Below are 18,602 nucleotides of genomic sequence, written 5' to 3' on the forward strand. Positions count from 1 at the left end.
CATATCTCCTACACGCATGGGGGGATTTTAATGAAATTTCATAGAAATGTTCACCATTATGAGAAGCCATGTCACGCACATGAACTAGGTCTCTAGGTCAAAGGTCAAGGTCACACTTAGAGCTCATTGAAAAACGCTTGTCCGGAGCAAAACTTCCACATGCATAGAGGGATTTCAATATAACTTGGCACAAATGTTCACCATTGTGAGGCGGAGTGTCGCGCACAAAATTCAGGTCCCTGCAGCCAAGGTCAAGGTCACACATATAGGTCAAAGTTTAGATAAAAATATGAAGATGTGTATAGGGACGATTTAATCATCATTTATTGAGGGATTGTAACACAAATGGTCATTATCATGACTATGGCTGTGACACATGTACTTTAGGTCAATATATGCAAGGTCAAGGTCACTAAAGATGGTGAAATATCCAGATTTTGTCTGGAGCATATCTCCTACATGTATGGAAGAATTTTTATAATACTTTATGGAAATGTTCACCACCATGATATGTATTGCTCCATGCATGATCCAGGTCTCCAGGTCAAAGGTCAAGGTCACACTTAGAGCTCATTGAAAAACGCTTGTCCGGAGCAAAACTTCTACATTCATAGGGGGATTTCAATATAACTTGGCACAAATGTTCACCATTGTGAGGCTGAGTGTCGCACACAAAATTCAGATCCCTGCGACCAAAGTCAAGGTTACACATAGAGGTCAAAGTTCAGATAAAAATTTGAAGATTTGTATAGGGACCATTTAGTCATCATTTATTGATGGATTGTAGCACAAATGGTAACTATCATGACTACAGGTGTGACACATTTAATTTAGGTTAATATTTGCAAGGTCAAGGTCACTGGAGATGATTAAATATCCAGATGTTGTCCGGAGCATATTTTCTACATGCATGGAGGAATTTTAATGTTACTTTATAGAATTGTTCACCACCATGAGACGTAGTGCCCTGCACATGAACCAAGTATCTAGGTCAAAGGTGAAGGTCATAGTTAGAGCTCATAGAAAAACGCTTGTCTGGAGCAAAACTTCTACATGCATAGAGGGATTTCAATATAATTTGGCACAAATGTTCATCATTGTGAGGCTGAGTGCCGTGCATAAAATTCAGGTCCCTGCGACCAAGGTCAAGGTCACACATCCTGTGCATATCTTCCCTACTGATTTGTTTTAAGGTTCATTTAACAACACAGTGCCAAGAATAAAAACTTGCTTGCTAGATAACACTTATCCATAATGCCCCCATCTCTGTCTAAAGCTTTCGTAAACGGGCGTATTTTGTGACTATGGCACCCTTGTTTTTTAATGCATGTCACACAATTTGTCACTTCACAAAATCAATAAACATTGATCGATGATATATGTAAAAGTTTCTTAAATTACAATTTAATTAGTGTACGTGATTGACATGTCATGGTACTTTAATATCCCGGTTGAATGAACAAACGAGCGTGCGTTAATCTGTTTGACACTTACCGCCTGGCCATACCGCCTGGCCAATACAATTATTCAAAGGAAGTGTGGAACACAAATTGTGTAATATTATGTAATGCAGGGGTAATAAAATTCTATCTTTAACACCCTTCTGTTTTAATTTAAATTACTGATGAAATAGTCGTCTAATGATACCTTGAACAGACCCTTTTGACATTGAATTATTAGTCCCGCATATTTTCGTATATCTGTTATAATTTTCAGTACTTACCGCTTTAAGTCATTCAAAAATTACTGTTTTCTAGTTGGCATAACATGAAATCACGTCTATCAAAGGCTTAAAGTATCATAAATGTAGTCATCGTTATTGTAAGTGCGCATGCGTGAGCAAATGGTGGAAATTTTAAATCAGTGTAATAGAAAATGGAAAATTAATATATTTACAAGTTATTTAGTGATCAAAATAAGTTTTGGATATATTTTTTGGTGAAGGGAATGTTTAATATTGGGACCATATGACCAGAAAGCGAAAAAAGTCTAAAACTTCGCCTGGAGAAGAAAAACATCAAACACCAGTGAAAAGGCGGGAACGTAAACAAAGGCAAAACATGGACAAGGAAAATGGACAAAATGGACAAAAGCTAAGTACTGACTCATCGTTTAAACAAACACAACCTTATACCCCCCAATCACAGTTATTATCATCGAACTTTGGATACACGTACCCCCCTCCAATGAATATTGGTGCAAGCCCCTACCCAATTATGGGACAAATGGATGCATGTAACTCATCTAATGTTCATGTAACCGCCTCGCCAGGCACAGACGTTATGACAATGATAATGAAACGGTTGGATAGTATGGACAATAAACTTTCCAGGTTAGATACAATTCAATGTAGTGTTGACAGTATAAACATGCGTATCCAAACAATGGAATTAAAGGTCAATGAACTCGATGATAAAGTACAGGCTTTAGAGCGTAGCCGCGACTTCGATAGTCAAACTTTGTTAGAAATGAATAAGCATCACAAAGAGTTAGATAGTTTTGCCAGTAAAATGTCGAAAATTGAACTAGAACATAAAAGCATAGAAATCGCATTAAAGTCAGAAATACAAGATTTAAAATGTCGTAGTATGCGGGACAATTTATTGTTTCACAAAATCAAAGAAGAAAAAGACGAAAATTGTGAAGTTAAAATCCTACAATTCATTGAAGAAAAACTTAAAATAGAAAATGCATCTAGTGATATCCGACTTCAGAGAGTGCATCGCATTGGGCAATATAGTGCCGGAAAAACACGACCGATTGTCGCCAAATTCACGGACTTCCCCGATCGTGAGCGGGTGCGACGAGCTGCCAAGGAGCTGAAGGGATCTATCTATGGCATATCAGAACAGTATCCGAAAGAAATAGTAGATCAGCGCCGTAAGTTAATCCCTATCATGTTACAGGCCCGCCGGGATGGAAAGGAAGCATACCTTAAGATGGACAAACTTTACATTAACAATCAGCTTTATAGAGAATCGTGCTAGGAACCAAGTGGGAATGTTTTAAAATGTATATCGTGGAACGTAGAAGGACTTACTGTGGGAAAAAAACAATGCAAGGATTTTTTAGACATATTATGTAAAAATGATATTATCTGTCTAAGTGAGACATGGACAAACAAATCGTCAAATATTGAACTTAAAGGCTATTCAAATCCAATTCATTCATATCGGAAATATCAACACCGTAGGGCAAAACGGTCAAGCGGCGGACTTGTGGTATATATTATAGACACTATAAGGCAAGGAATAAAAATTGTTAAAAATTCTATAGACTGTATAATTTGGTTAAAAATAGATAAAACATTTTTTAATATTAGAGATGATATATATATTTGTTTTACATACATCGCACCTGAATCTTCCCCTGTGCATAACGTTTATAATATTGATATTTTTTCACAACTTGAACAAGATATTATGGACTATAATTTGCTGGGCAAAATATTTGTAGTAGGCGATCTTAATAGTAGAACTGGTTGTAAAGCTGATTTTATTCAGTTTGACAGAAATATTAGTAGTGGTGACGTAATAACTATTGATAATCCCATGCCTCGCATTTCTCGAGATACTACGTCAAATCGGTTCGGTGATTATCTACTTGATCTCTGTAAAGCAACCAATCAGCGAATAGTTAACGGTCGCTGGCCAGGTGATCATGGGAAATTTACCTGTTTCACGCATAATGGAACAAGTGTAGTAGATTACCTACTTACACAAGAAGATAATTTTTGCTTACTTGACAATTTTGAGGTCGGAGAATTCAATATTTTTTCCAACCATGCCACATTGTCGTTTTCTTTTAAAACTAATATTGAACCATTATATGAGCCGACAAGTAGTACTAATACACGTATTAAGTTTGATAAAAGATACCAAGATTTATTTTTGAGAGATATATCTCAAAATTTGAACTCACTTGAAAGTGATTTACGTTCTGAAATTAATGGAGAAAACAGTGTTGATAAACTGACTTCTATTTTTACTAATTTTTTGTGTGAACATGGTGATAAGTATTTCAAGAAGACTTATATTGTTGACAGTGAAGTTTGTTTTAGTGATAATAACAAAAATAAGAAATGGTTTGATAATTTATGTTCTCAAAAATTGGCTGCATATAAGGATGCTGTAACCAGATATAATTTATCTTACTCTTCAGAAGATAGAACTATACTTTTTAATAAAAGAAAAGACTATAAATATCAATGTAGAAAATCAAAAAATGCTTTTAATAATACACGTTGTCAAAAAATGAACGATTTAAGGAGGAAATCACCAAGGGAATTTTGGAAAATATTCAAAAGTACAAATTCTACTGTTTGTGGGGAAGATATTTCAGTTAGTGATTTTAAAGATTATTTTTGCAATTTAATGTCAGGGGAGAGCGAGGAAGTAGAAAATAATGACTATGACGATTTTATCAATAATTTAGGTGAGGGGATATATGACAGTAGCACATTTGAGACGCTAGATGAACGTATCACAAATGAGGAAATCTTGAAAGCTATCAAGAAGCTAGGAGTTAACAAAACGCCCTCGTTAGATAATATCCTATATGAATATTTTAAAGTATCTGTCCCTCAGATAATTCACCCTTTAAACTTGTTCTTTAACGATATACTAGATAAGAAGAAATTTCCCAAGTCATGGGCGACAGGTGTTATTATTCCCCTGCATAAGAAGGGCAATATTTCAGATCCCAACAATTATAGAGGAATCACACTTACTAGCTGTTTTTTCTAAGCTGTTTACAATTATATTAAACGAAAGACTTAAATCATGGGCTGAAGACAACTGTGTATTGTCGGATGCCCAGTTTGGTTTCAAAAATGGGTATAGCACAGTTGATCCTGTTTTTATCTTACATTCACTCATACAAAGGCAAATTGAAAACAAAAAGAAACTGTACTGTTGTTTCGTTGATTATAGAAAAGCATATGACTGTATTGATAGGTCAAGGTTATGGTATAAACTTATAAAATTAGGTATTGACGGCAAATTCTTGTCAATTATAAGATCAATGTATAATGAGGTGAAATTGTGTGTTAAACATTTAGGAACGTTATCTGATGTCTTCAATAGTAACATTGGTCTATTCCAGGGGGAAATAACTTCTCCAATATTTTTCTCCCTGTTCTTGCATAATCGAATTACACCTGCAAGAAAATATTGACGTTGGTCTAAATATCGACCAAATATCAATTTATTTATTGTTATTTGCTGACGATGCCGCCATCATTTCAGAATCTAGGTCTGGTTTGCAGAAGTCACTTGATAGTTTATTGTCCTATTGTAATCGTTGGAATTTGACGGTAAATGTTGAAAAGACAAAAATAATTGTATTCAGAAAAGGTGGTAGACTTGGTAATATGGATAAGTGGTTTTATAATAATCAAGAAGTCGAGGTAGTAAATTCATTTAACTACTTAGGTGTGGTATTCACGAGTGGTGGGTCATTCATGCAAGCTACAAAGACGTTAGCCGGGAAAGGGCTCAGATCATTATATTCATTGTTACAATTGTTACGTGACTACAAAGTACCAGTTAACATTATGTTTAATCTCTTTGACGCCTATGTTTTATCAATTTTAAATTATGGCTGTGAAGTATGGGGGTCTATGAATGCAGAAGTTTTGGAACGAGTACATAAAAAATTTTGTAGGTTTATTTTAAATGTTAAACAGTCGACAAATACTTTGGCATTATATGCAGAATTGGGGAGATTTCCTCTTTACATTGAAAGGCATATTCGTATGATTAAATATTTTCTTAAGTTAAATACAAGTAAAAAAGATAATTGTATATTGAGAACAATATTGTGTAGACAGATATATGATGTTGATGTGGTAAATTGTTCAACAAACTGGGCTTCAAAAGTTAAAAACATTCTTCAGTCAACAGGATTTAATGAAGTCTGGTTATATCCCGATTCTGTTAATATAAAACTATTTGTACCTATTTTTAGGAATAGATTACGGGATATTTATATAAGTTGTTGGAATGATGGTTTTCAATCTCCATCATTGTTAGATGTATATCACATCTGAACAATCGTTATACACGTATATAAAATATATTGAAAATGTAAATATGGAAATGTTTTAGTCAAAAATTAGACTGCCCTCCCACAAACTAAATATCGAGTTAGGAAGACATAATAATGTACCAAGGAATGAACGAAAGTGCACTTTATGTTATATGAATGATATAGAAGATGAATTTCACTTTATCCTTAAATGTCCGATATATTCTGAGTTAAGAAAGCAATACATTCCAAGATACTATTATTGCAACACAAGTATGTTTAAATTCATTTCATTAATGCAAACTGGTCGCAAGAAAGAACTGAAAAATTTAGCTATATTCTGTGATAAAGCTTTTAAATTGAGGGATAGTTTGTTATAATATACTGTTATGTAAGCTTTACTCTCTTTCTCTGTTTTTTTTCTGTTGTTTAAAAAAAGGAAAAGTATCATTGTAACTGTTAAATGCGCATTGTATATCCATCATGTAGATTTGTAAAGTTATATGTGAATATGAAATTGTACATATATACATATATTTTTTTTTTATTTATTTATTAATATTTGTATCTTCTCAAATTAACTATATCTGTTTTTCAACACATAACCAAATATAAATACCATGATAAAATGTTTTGACAAAACTAATCCTTATAATTAAGTCTAGCGTTAGTTGTTTTGGGTATTGATCTGTTTTGTGTGGGTTTTTCTTTTCTTTATATATATATAAAAAAAAACGTACAAAATCAGTAAATGTATTCATTTTTCATTCTATTAATATTGATCATGAATTATTAAGGGGAAGTTAATGTTAAAATACTGGATATGTAAAGTTACCTAAGTTATCCCCCTTCATTTGTCGCAGTTTGCTTTTTTGTATACTGTATTGTAGCTTAAATTGATAATGTTTGGTAAAGATAGGCAAATTCTTGTGTATTATATACATGTATTCATATGCTTTTTAAGTAATTTGGTATCTCAAATTAAACATTCTCACATCACATAAACCATTATTTTGTAATTATATATATTCATGTCATGTGTCATTTATGTATTATATGTTGTATTTGTATATTTAATATGGTGATGAGCTTTTTATGCTTAAACCAAGAAATAAAGTTTCTGTTCTGTTCTTCTGTTCTGTTATTGCGTTTTTGCCCTACGCAGAATGCGCATGCGCGAAATGCAATATTCGTTACTATGGAAAAATAGTATTGTGAAAAGGTCTATACTCGTACAAAGTGATTATTTGATAAGTTGTACCGTACTGTTCGTACAAGGTCACTATATACATGTTTTTAGGATAAAAACATGTCAGAATACCACACTCTTGTACGTTATGAAAAATCTGAACAATACAATACGAAAGGAATTATTTTTTCTTATGCATAGGGTTTGGTCTGACTGTTAAATTCTGTCCCTTGCCAGTTCCTCCCCTATCGTTTGTTTTCTTCAAGAATGTTCTCCCCCTTACTAGTTCCTGTCTAAAGTTTGTTTTCCCTCGACTGTTCTCCCCCTGCTTTGGAGACTGTCCCTCCCTATTTCATTCTTAATTTACATATCTACATTGATAATGTTAGATGTCTAGTGAATCTGAAGGATCTTTCATTTAGTAAACATGTTTTTTTTACAAGCATATTCCTATAAAATACAAATAAAGAGAAACAAAGCAACTCCTTTATATATGAAAAGAGAACATAGAAAAACAATTTATACTATTCAACGATGTATAATAACCAATATCTTAAGTGTAAAACTGTCAGAAATCTTGAAATCTTGTAAACAAAATAAAGGTCTATTTATAATTACTTTAATGACAGGTGTATAGGGGTTGTAAAACCTTAGAATTCTTGGAAATAATTAAACCATATCTATCAAATGAATATTCCTTGGAACGGCCAAAAATAATTCTCAATGAAAAATAAAAACAACAAAAAACAATTCTAGTATTATATATACTGACATTGAGGTGGCTAAAATCTTTAATGTTTTCCTCAATAATGCAGCAGAATTAATTTGGAAAGATTATAACGATAACAGAGAAAATCACCCTTGCAATAATCTCCCTGGCAAAGAAAATGTTCCTAGAATTATTATCCATTATTGTTATTGCTTTTTGTAATATGGTTATTCAATATTGTAAATAATGTCTTGTTTTAACATGTCGTGCATAATTATAATTAAATACAATGAAGTCACGCGGTTATGAAATTAGATCTAATACAAAGTGGTAACTTAGAATGAACAGCATATGGAAGTATTGAATTTTACGGTGCATATCCATATCGGTACTCTCTGCGAAATCTACTAAAACAGTGCCCTCTTTGCTCAAGCACAGGTTGGGTTATTCTCTACCAATCCAGTAAAAAGAAAAAGACATAATTATAAAGTATACAGGTAAAAACTAGGAAACATAACATAACAAGTACTGACTTCATAATCGAAAAATGGAATATCTTCTGGCGTGTAATCTTTGATAATGTATAAGTTATAACGAATGTATATACATTTGTATTTGACATTAATAGGAAATTAAAGTCTATTTGGCTAAATTTATTATTAAAAATATGTCTGACGTCATAATCGATTTAAAAATGCCCACTGAAATTCTATTCGAAATTTCGAATGAAAGTTTACTTAATATATATGTACTAGGTAATTACGAAAGTGAAAAAAGTGCCCCAAAATGAAAGAAGTGATAGTCACTTTGGTGTAAAGACTGACATATCGGTTCATGAGTTTTTTTCCTCCATTTTCATTCAGTATTAAACATATTACAACATGATACTATGTCATTCTAGTTTACCATTTGCTTTACAGTGATATTGGTATTTTACTTTCTAAATGAAAACATATCCAGCCGAAAATAACATGTTTTGTTCTATAAGGTTTACACTCATTTTTGTAAGAATAAGCTAGCGGATAATATGAGGTCCATTAAGTATGTCTGTAGACCAAGTTGAACAAATACCAGTCCCATATTAGCCAACTTCACAAAAAGTTGGACGACCTAAGGCCATTCAAATAAATACATTCGAAAGATGTGATCATTTATTTTGGCAGGAACACCTTATTTTTCTCCATGATACATATACTGGTCTCATTGGCCTCCCATGCACCAAAATAGTAAACATCACAAAATTCGACTTACATACATATTAAGTATCATTCAGTGAAATACTGAAAGGTAATCTTTTGGGAGATTATTGGACTTGAATGGTGATAGGTCCGGGGTCCGTACTTTAAGTGCCTGACAGGACGGAAGGAAACTCATGAAGCCCAGAATACATATATACATATATATACACATTGTTTGGGTATAGAATTGCGTCATTTATACATATACGGTATAGTTACAAACTTCTCATGGTCATTTATTGGACATATAACGACATTAATACAAAGGGGGACGACTGCGTTGGTTTCAAGGTTTATTTGAATACGTCAGTGCCCATATGGGCATGTGACAACATAAAACAGTACATACATACAAAATAATACAAAATGGCAAATAATATGTAAAAACAAAATACTACAAAATGGCAAATTATAAATGGTCATACAACTCCATGATGTAATAAAATTACAGTAATAATTGACTGATAATGGAGGATGAGAGAGAAAAATCAAAAATCATTGCGAGAAAAAAACAAAGAGAAAAGACATAAATCTAATAAGCTAACATTATTTAAATAATAACATAATATTTTTGCAAAATATGGCAAGTTTCAAAAGGATATCTTTATTACTATGGTTCATTAATTTTTCAAATTTTAAAGCACTTGGACGTTCATAGAAATATTTATCAAGATACAGCTTTCTTGTATTAACTAAATGTGAACATTCAAAAAGATAATGGAATTCGTCGCCTAAAGAGTTACTGGTACATAGGTTACAAGTTCTAAGTTCTCTTGGAATATCATCAAACCTTCCTTTATCAATAGGAAGTTTGTGATTCATACTTCTAAATTTAAAGAGAATTAAAGCTAAATTCATAGGTTACTTGCTGAGGTATGGCTCAAAACAAAAATCCTGTTTATAAATCCTGTAATTTAGACATTTAATGGAATTATTAATTGTACTTCTCCAATTTTGCATAAAATGATCACGCAGTCTTAAATTGACAGTATTCTTGAATGAAGCAGGAGATTCCACATTTTGATTTATCCAAAAATGCGACAATCCAAGATCATTTAAATTATTTCGAACAAAACAGACCCAATCTGATTTAATATTATTCAGAGTATATAAATTATCAGTTGTTCTATATAGAATGCTGATTATCTTATCATGTTTAGAATTAACTATTTTACCCCAGTAATTGAGAACTCTACTTTTAATTTGTGTTGAAAGTGGGGTAATACCCACCTCCCCATAAATCATAACATTTGGAGTACTCTGTTTCAACTGTAGAATTATCTTTAGGTATTTTAATTGAAATTTATCGACAACACTCACATCTTCAACACCCCAAACTTCACACCCATACAACAAAATGGGTGCTATCATTGTATCAAACAAGTGTAATTGCATATCTATTGGTAAATTAAGTATCCTAGATTTCCTAATTACAGAAAACATGGCTTTACGGGCTTCATCAATAAGGAATGTTTTAGTTCTGCTGAAGTTACCATTAAATGAAAATTGGACACCTAAATATGAGAAATGCTCAACAATTTCAAGGACAGTCCCCTCATAGTGAAAGTTAGGCATATTACGCAAACCTCTCTTGGTTTTCCAAAATATAATAACTTTGGTTTTATTTGTATTTACTTCAAGATTCCAAAGCTTGCAGTAGTCAGACATAGCGTTTAATGCTAACTGAAGCTGCTGAGAGCTCTCTGACAATATTACAGTGCCATCGATCTGCATATAATAGTAAATACAGTTTAAGATAAACTTCCATTTCATCATCACTTAACATATCATTTATATGTTCTTTTATGACTAGTGAAAAAATCTGAAATTGTATTATTCGAACTAACACATGACTTAGCTTTGTCATACATATTGTGTATTATTTCAAAGCATTTCCCATCAATATTGTAACTTAATAATTTATGCCACAGGGCAGTGGAGTTTAATAAGAGTTTTGAAAGTAAATAGTAGACAACAACCTGTCAAAATATTTAGTGTTGTAGTACTCCAATTTGGTACGTCAAGCAGACGGGATTTAGCATTATCCAAATGTCGAATAAATCCGAGAAAGTCCGCATATTTGCAGCCTGTCAAAAATCGGGGAAAAGTGAGATTTGTCCTTTTCGTAGTGTATTGAATCTCCTTCTCATTAAAGTATGGATGTATAGCTGTGTACAAATAATAGTTTGAAAATTTGAGATTGACAGAATCCGACGACTTAAGGGACTTATGTCAAATTGTTCGAAAAATTCTGATCATGAATGATGAAAATTTGAGATTGGAAAAATATAAAAATTAAGGATGTCTGCAACATTCTTGCATATAGGCGATATTGTATCCCTGTATGCCGAGGGGAATGTAAATGGATTCATATCAACCCTAGGGTAAGTCTTCAAACTAGTTTCTTATTAAAATTTAAATCATAAATAAAATGTTGACCTTTTTGTTCAAAATTTGAGGGAGATTTTCAATTAAAAAGGTTCATGAAAAATATTTTTCAAAAATTAAACAATAACTTCTCTTTAACTTAATATAGGCAAAGAATTTACAAGGTATTATGTATTTTAATATATATTTCTATAATATATTTTACACAGAATCAGACATTGTGAAAGTATACATTAAGTATGACAGGGTGTCCGTTTGACCCTTGAAATGACTCTTTGACCCTTCAAATTTCCAAAAGGCCTGATTTGACTCTCAGGATATTAACTGGAGGGTCAAATTTTGTTAAAATCATGGGGATTAGACCTTGTAGTCGGTAAAACTTAGACAAAATGACCCTCATGATTTCATGGCTAGTGACCACACTGTATGAAAATTGACAAAAAAAATTGTGTGTTTTAAAGGCATAAATTTGCTTGTTACTCATTTGTTAAAGGTTTGTTATAGCTGATAATTCTTTCAGAACTCATATTTATAATTATTTTCCCAGGGAAATTTTACTATATTTATGTCAAAAAAATCTTCTTTATATTGTAAATTTGTTATTTTGATTGTAATTGTTTGCAAGTATGTGTTATATTATATATAATATTATAACCCATAAATGTATTTATTTCATATATTTATCAAATTTAAAAAGTGGAGGTGAAAAGACCAGGGTTTTGAGGGTGAAACGTCCAGGGATGAAACATCCAGGAGGTGTAAAGTCCAAACACCTTTTCAACATGTCTTTTTCATGTGTCAAAACTCTGAAGTTTGTGCGTAAATGGATTGTTTTTATTTTCATTTAACCCATTACCCAATATACACGCCTTTTAACGCCTTTTTCACACACCCCCTTTTTTGTTGTCTCAAATGGTGAAAAAATGTCTTATTAAGGCCCCCAACACATGTTTTTGTTTGAGAAATGTTGTTAAAAAAGTGACCACTTTTTCGGCGCGGCCCCCCAACTAAAAGATTCATCAGGGTGTTGCCAGAAGGGGGATGTGCCACCTTCTGTTTAGGGGGTTTGAAGGGGGGCCGCAGTCCCCCTCATCGTCAAGAAAATTTTGGACTAGTGAGAGGCTAAAAATGACCCCAGATCAATCATAAGGTAATGTGTAACCAACGCTGAAAAGCATAAATTTGACTCTATCTCAATCCATTGAGAAGTTGCAGCACTTTGAAATCAATTTTGATGGAAAAAAATCAACACAAAATAGTGATTTTTGGCAATTTTGAGATGTCCCCTCGTTGTCATGGTAACAGAAAATTTAAGCCTGAGCATGTTGTTGCAAAGGCAATGGTCCAGTCAACATTTGTGCCAAGTTTGATTAGTATTGAAGCAGTTTTTATAGTTTTTTAGCAATTTGAACTTGTAACAGGAGACTTTTCAATGAAAACAGCCATTTTTCACAAAATGCTCATGAAGTAATGGGTTAAACAAACTGTGCATGCCATTTTATTATCATTATATCGCAACTAGAAATTGCTTTCAAGCCTCTAGCTTTGGAGCATTATCATTTTTGCTGGCATTTCTCAGTTGTTTGTGCATTTGTCAAATGATTTGGTTGGGTTTCCTCATTTTGTATGGACGCAGGGATACATGTATTTTTTGGACAAATGAAGTTAATCTTCAAAGACATAGTAAATTTAGCCAGAAATGACGTTGTAATCTGAAGCGTACACAGTGTTCAATCTTAAGCGCCATTGTGCCATTGACATGATTGACCCTCTGTAAAGACTGCCGGCACAAAACAAATTTAACTGTAGGTCAGAAGGGCGCACTCACTTAGAAAATGTACCCTAAATGCTTTCTTAAACCTGATTAGGTACATAATAGGTTTCTTGTGAGTAATGTTAATAAATACTGAATCAAAAACTGAAGTTTGGATCATATACCGGTACGTAAGACTGTTACTGCACTCGGTATCCCTGTTAAAATTTCGATCGCTAGGTTCTCTATAGATGTCTTCAAATAGCCACCCGTGTCTGTAAATACTATGCAGACCTTGTCCTCTTACGGTAACTTTTACTTACTATTATGTCACAGTTTGGTACAGATAATCCAACACATGCTTTTAATAATAGTTTTGAAACAGTCAAAATAAGTAAATGTGTAATAACTTTCCACAAAAAATTTATTATATATTATCTAAACTGTGCATTTATTAAAGGGAAACTTGTGTGCATTTATTATTACCAACACATCTTCATCCATATTCCAAATGAATTAAAAAAGTCTATGAGAATCTATGAGATTGAGCTAATCAAACACGATTGGCTACAGGAGTGTCTGAATTGAGAAAATTAATTTTGATTGGTCTTCGGTTGGTCGGCGCTAAAATATTGTGCATATCATTTACAAAACAAACATCTTAAGCGTGACGTAAGAACTGTCGCCCTGACAAAAGATTATAAGTACCAGTAATGCAGTATGTCGATGTACATTCTCTTAGAACCTGTTGACACTTTGTTTTTCGCATGGATATATTGAGAAGGGTAAATATTTTTAGCGACTATGTAAAGTGCACTCTGGATACAACAAGATTGTCGGGACTTCACATGGTTCCTCGTTATAACCGGGATCTTTAGATCTGAAAATGTTGATTTATAAATAATCACATAGGAATTTTTTTATAGTTCACATGCACCACATACATGCACATGTAAGTAAACATTTGCTCCAAATAAAGAGTGATATTAAGGAAGTTTTAGAGTTTTTGATTAGAATTATCATACAAGTTTGTTGTAAATAAATATTTTTATTATCTATATGTTTGGTATTTTAAAAGATACCATACTATTTTTTTTATGCTTTACAAGGTAAACAAAAAACTGATTTTAACTGTTATTCTTACCAATATAAATTATAATAATTAATAAAGTCATATCTAGAATATGTCATTCATTTTTAACCATGAATGATGACAGCATTTAAATTTTTGTATTTATATTTAGTTTAGTATACATTATGTGTAATAAACCTGTATGCCTGGAATAGTTTTTAACTCGGTAAACAATGGTTCTGTGAAGGAAAAATCTGATAATTAGACTGGGGATATGGTGGCAGGTGGGCGAAAACAAAATTCTTCTCTGCGCAACTTCTACATTTTTCAATTATCTTTTTGCTGCAATTAAAACATTTTGAGTTGAATTATGGCCCTTTGTTGTTGTTTTTTTTTTAAACAGAGAAAAATCAACAACTCTGTTCACAATTTTTACTTACCATTTCATAAGCGATTTTAAACTTTCACAGAAGCTTTGTCATCAAGTGCTCTGGTGCAGAAATGTATTTTGAACTTTTTTGGCGCGGAATTATGTCCATTACTTATATAAGTGTGCAGAATCAATTATAGTAAGACGAAGAAATTGCCTGACAGGTTTCTCACTAGGACTTTAAAACATGGAGTATGAACAGGCTGTTTATTTCATACAGTTTAATATGTATATTGTAGTTGTATTTTTTATGCAGTCAGAATCTGTAATTTACACCGGATGTTTATTTTACTTTTATTTGTGAGAGAGACTGGTCAGCACAACATTGTTCATGTGCATGTGTAGTATTGACGAGACTTTTAGCCATGTGCTGCCCAGTTTTAATATTTTTTCTTTAAAACCCTATCATTGGGGGGACTATTAACCTTGTGCAGCCCCCTATTTTTTAAACCCTAAAGATGGGTGTTTAATGTACATGTATGTTTAACTTGAAAGGACAAGCCAGTATATTAAATACGGTCTTTGACAAAAGCATAAATAATTAATTTGAGATTTTTGATGCCAACTCACTAGACTACATGTATTTGTATATTTAATATTTCAGTTTGGTTGATGACAGGTGTGTGGTCCAGCCAGAAGCAGGTGATTTGTCAAACCCTCCAAAGAAATTCAGAGGTAATCATTTGTCCTATATTTTCTTCAGCTTTCTAAAGAAAAATGCTTGTATGTCTTGTAAAACTTGGTCATATGAAAAATTTTCAGCAAAAGGCCCGCCCCCCTAGTGCTACTCGTGAAGCGAGAGGCCCCCCTATTGCAACTCTTGAAGTGCAAATTTTTTTTTGAAATTTGACTTATGTCCAGCTACAAAAATATATATGTACAATGTATTGGCTTTCTGTTATACAGAAACATATTTTATTGAAATTAAGAAATACATGTAATTGGGGTATTTTTTATGGAAAATGGAGCCTTAAATTACAATATTGTAGATGGTGTTGTGGAAGTTGAGATTTGACAATATGATTACAGAAAACCTAAATAATTTTTACTCTGAAGTTGTCTTTGACAGTGTGATATCTTATTAAGAATTGCTCATACAGTGTTAGTTTAAGGTGAATGGCTATTTCCATTTATTAATGTACAAATGTAGAATGCATTCCTGTCATTGTTACAAATTGTGAACTTTGTAGTACATGTAGTTTAATTAAAAACATAAATGCACTGTAATACTGTAATTTACGGGAATTCTTCTTTCTAACTTGCTTCATCAGAAGCAACACTGTTGTATCTGTATGATCATTAAGTACATCATACAGTAGTATTACAATAAACCATTCATGTTGTAATATGTTCTCCATTAAACAAGCTTAAACATAAAAGCCTTTCTTTGATTTACTTTAAAGAAAGCTGCTGTTTTTATTAATCAATGAATATTTTCTGTAAGCCTAGTCTCCCTAATGTAGGTAATGTCAAATGAATCATACTGTTCTGGAGAAGAAAATCAGGAGAAGAAAATCACAGGAAAAAATGTAGCCTAGTTCGGTACAAATCTGTCAATAGATGTCTGAGAATTTACTCCCAGTATCACTTGATGATTCCAATATCACTTAATATATATCAAATCTCTTTCTTCAGGTCTAAGACTGACATATAAATGCAACATTAATGTAACTAAATGGACTATCATATTGAGTTAGTAGCCCTTCGCAGTGAACTCTTGAATGCTTTTAATGTTATAATAGTTTTGCCGGATTTTTTGTTTCCGTTTTTAATTTACTTACCTATTATTGGAAAGAACTGTCAATCACATATTTAGATGATTGTCAACTTGTTACTTCAAGCATAATGTTAAGGGGGTAGATTTCATCTCGAAAACGTGATAAATTTCTGTCAGTCTTAACTCTGTGTTAGATTGCAGAATCAATCAATTTATCATGGTGTGGTACTCACTCACTGATTCAACTTGATAAATATTTCATTGTACATAGTTTCTATGATACTACAGTATATGCTTATAAGTCTTATATTTACATTTTAGTTAAATGTTTTATAAAGGAAATTAATAGCACCATTCAATGTGAAAGTACAATATACAGCATATATTGAGAAGAAAGTTAATTTTGTGAAGGGAATCACTCCTGTTAAGTAGGTATTGTATAGATATATTTAAGATATGCTTGTATGTCTCTCTCCTGATATATACTGCTTTGATGTTACCTTGGTGATATACCTGGTCTCAAGGTAATATAATTAGAGGTGATTTGAGAACTGTATGAGTACATGAATGAAAATCAAATGTCTGTCACTTAGTTAACATTGGGATAAGGACTTGTAAATTAAGACAAAACTGCAAAGAACTATTTTGAGATTGATTTTAAATAAAGACTTTATCATTATGTGTGGTTACCAGTGTCTTTAAACTGTACTGATTTTTTTTCTTTCTCATTTCAAACCAGTGAGTCTATAACCTTTGACTGAACAACATTGTGATTGTATGTTTAAAATAACTACTGTTGTACTTTTTAAGAAAAAATAGCCTCAGCGCCACTGAGATTTTGACAAAAATGGTTTGATATTTTCATGATATAATATCAGATTTTTTGCATAAAGTGCTAGATATGTACTAATTAAAATTATCTATTAAGGGGAAAGAATCTACCAAATAAATGTCAGCCTGCAGTTGGGAAATCAAGAGAGCCTCATCCAGAGTGCATTGAAAGTGTGTAGATATTTGCTTATTTCTGCACATTCTCAAGTAGAACAATTTAGTGAAGACAATTTGTCTGGAAGGTTTGAGCACTGTTAACTTAATATTACAATCAGTTTTACATTAAACACACAATTTATCACCAGGGCCATATAAAATATCTCTGTTTCATGCTGTTTGTTTATTTTAATAAAATATGGGGTATATTGACCTTTATTGATCCATTTACTTAGCTCACAAGGAAAAACTAATTTAAATGGTATTATTTTATGAATATTTTAGGCATGGAATATGGATATTAAACATTCAGTAATGTTTGCTTGAAGTTCCAGCTTGTCATGAAACTTTTAATGTTTTAAGTTTCATGACAAGCTGGAATTTGTTCAAGCTTAGAACAAACCTGTTGTTACAGTAAGTTATTGCAAAATGTCTTGGCAAAGGTTTGCAAAGTACCAAAAATTCATTATCCAGTATCCACCTTAAGCATTTTGACAATATTTATGCGTTTCATTTTTGACTCAGTTATATAACAATTTCACTGAGATTTGAAATTTTCAAAATTTACTTTCAAAGTTTGAGCTGTGTAAAGTAGAGTGTTTTAAACATTACATGAAACAACTAGACAAGATGTCTTCAGTATTTCATCATTTTGGCATACAATTAACCAAATATTGTCCCAGCATCATGCTACATTTGTATATCAATAAATTGAGTTCTATATTAAACTTCTTTTCATGCAAGAGTTGTTTACTGTCAGTGAATAGGTAGTTTGCCTTTATGTTAAGTATACCTAAATTCCAATTTCCGCCTTGTTAGGTAAACATTTATAAAACATGAAATTTAGCTCCCCAGGTCAGTAAAGCTTGTAATGCAATGTAATCAACAGATTGCTAACATACAATGTAAGTGAAATGAAAAATTTCTTAAATTTCTACATCATGTATAATTTGATTATTAAATTAAACCATACTCAATATACTGTTGAGAATGGGTTCATATTCTCTATTTTTATATTTAAACTACACTACTACATCCTCAAAATGAATTCATTTGCTAATCTATTGTCAATATTTATATAGGCATGTAATA

General features: G+C 32.2%; 1 protein-coding gene across 1 annotated transcript in view; it reads left to right on the plus strand.

Annotated features, from left to right (window-relative positions):
- Positions 1 to 11,202: 11,202 nt before the first annotated feature.
- Positions 11,203 to 18,602, plus strand: part of LOC132755560 (inositol 1,4,5-trisphosphate receptor-like) — a gene marked incomplete at its 3' end in the record, with an annotated part of 40,227 nt that continues 32,827 nt past the window's right edge. Inside the window, exons 1-2 of the mRNA XM_060746444.1 lie at positions 11,203 to 11,547; positions 15,411 to 15,481. Of these exons, the coding sequence (XP_060602427.1) occupies positions 11,465 to 11,547; positions 15,411 to 15,481 (154 nt within the window). The remainder of the gene's footprint in view (positions 11,548 to 15,410; positions 15,482 to 18,602) is intronic.

The sequence above is a fragment of the Ruditapes philippinarum genome, unplaced genomic scaffold, assembly GCF_026571515.1.
Source record: "Ruditapes philippinarum isolate M1 unplaced genomic scaffold, ASM2657151v2 ctg3213_1_1_1_1, whole genome shotgun sequence".
NCBI classification, from domain to species: Eukaryota; Metazoa; Mollusca; class Bivalvia; order Venerida; family Veneridae; genus Ruditapes; species Ruditapes philippinarum.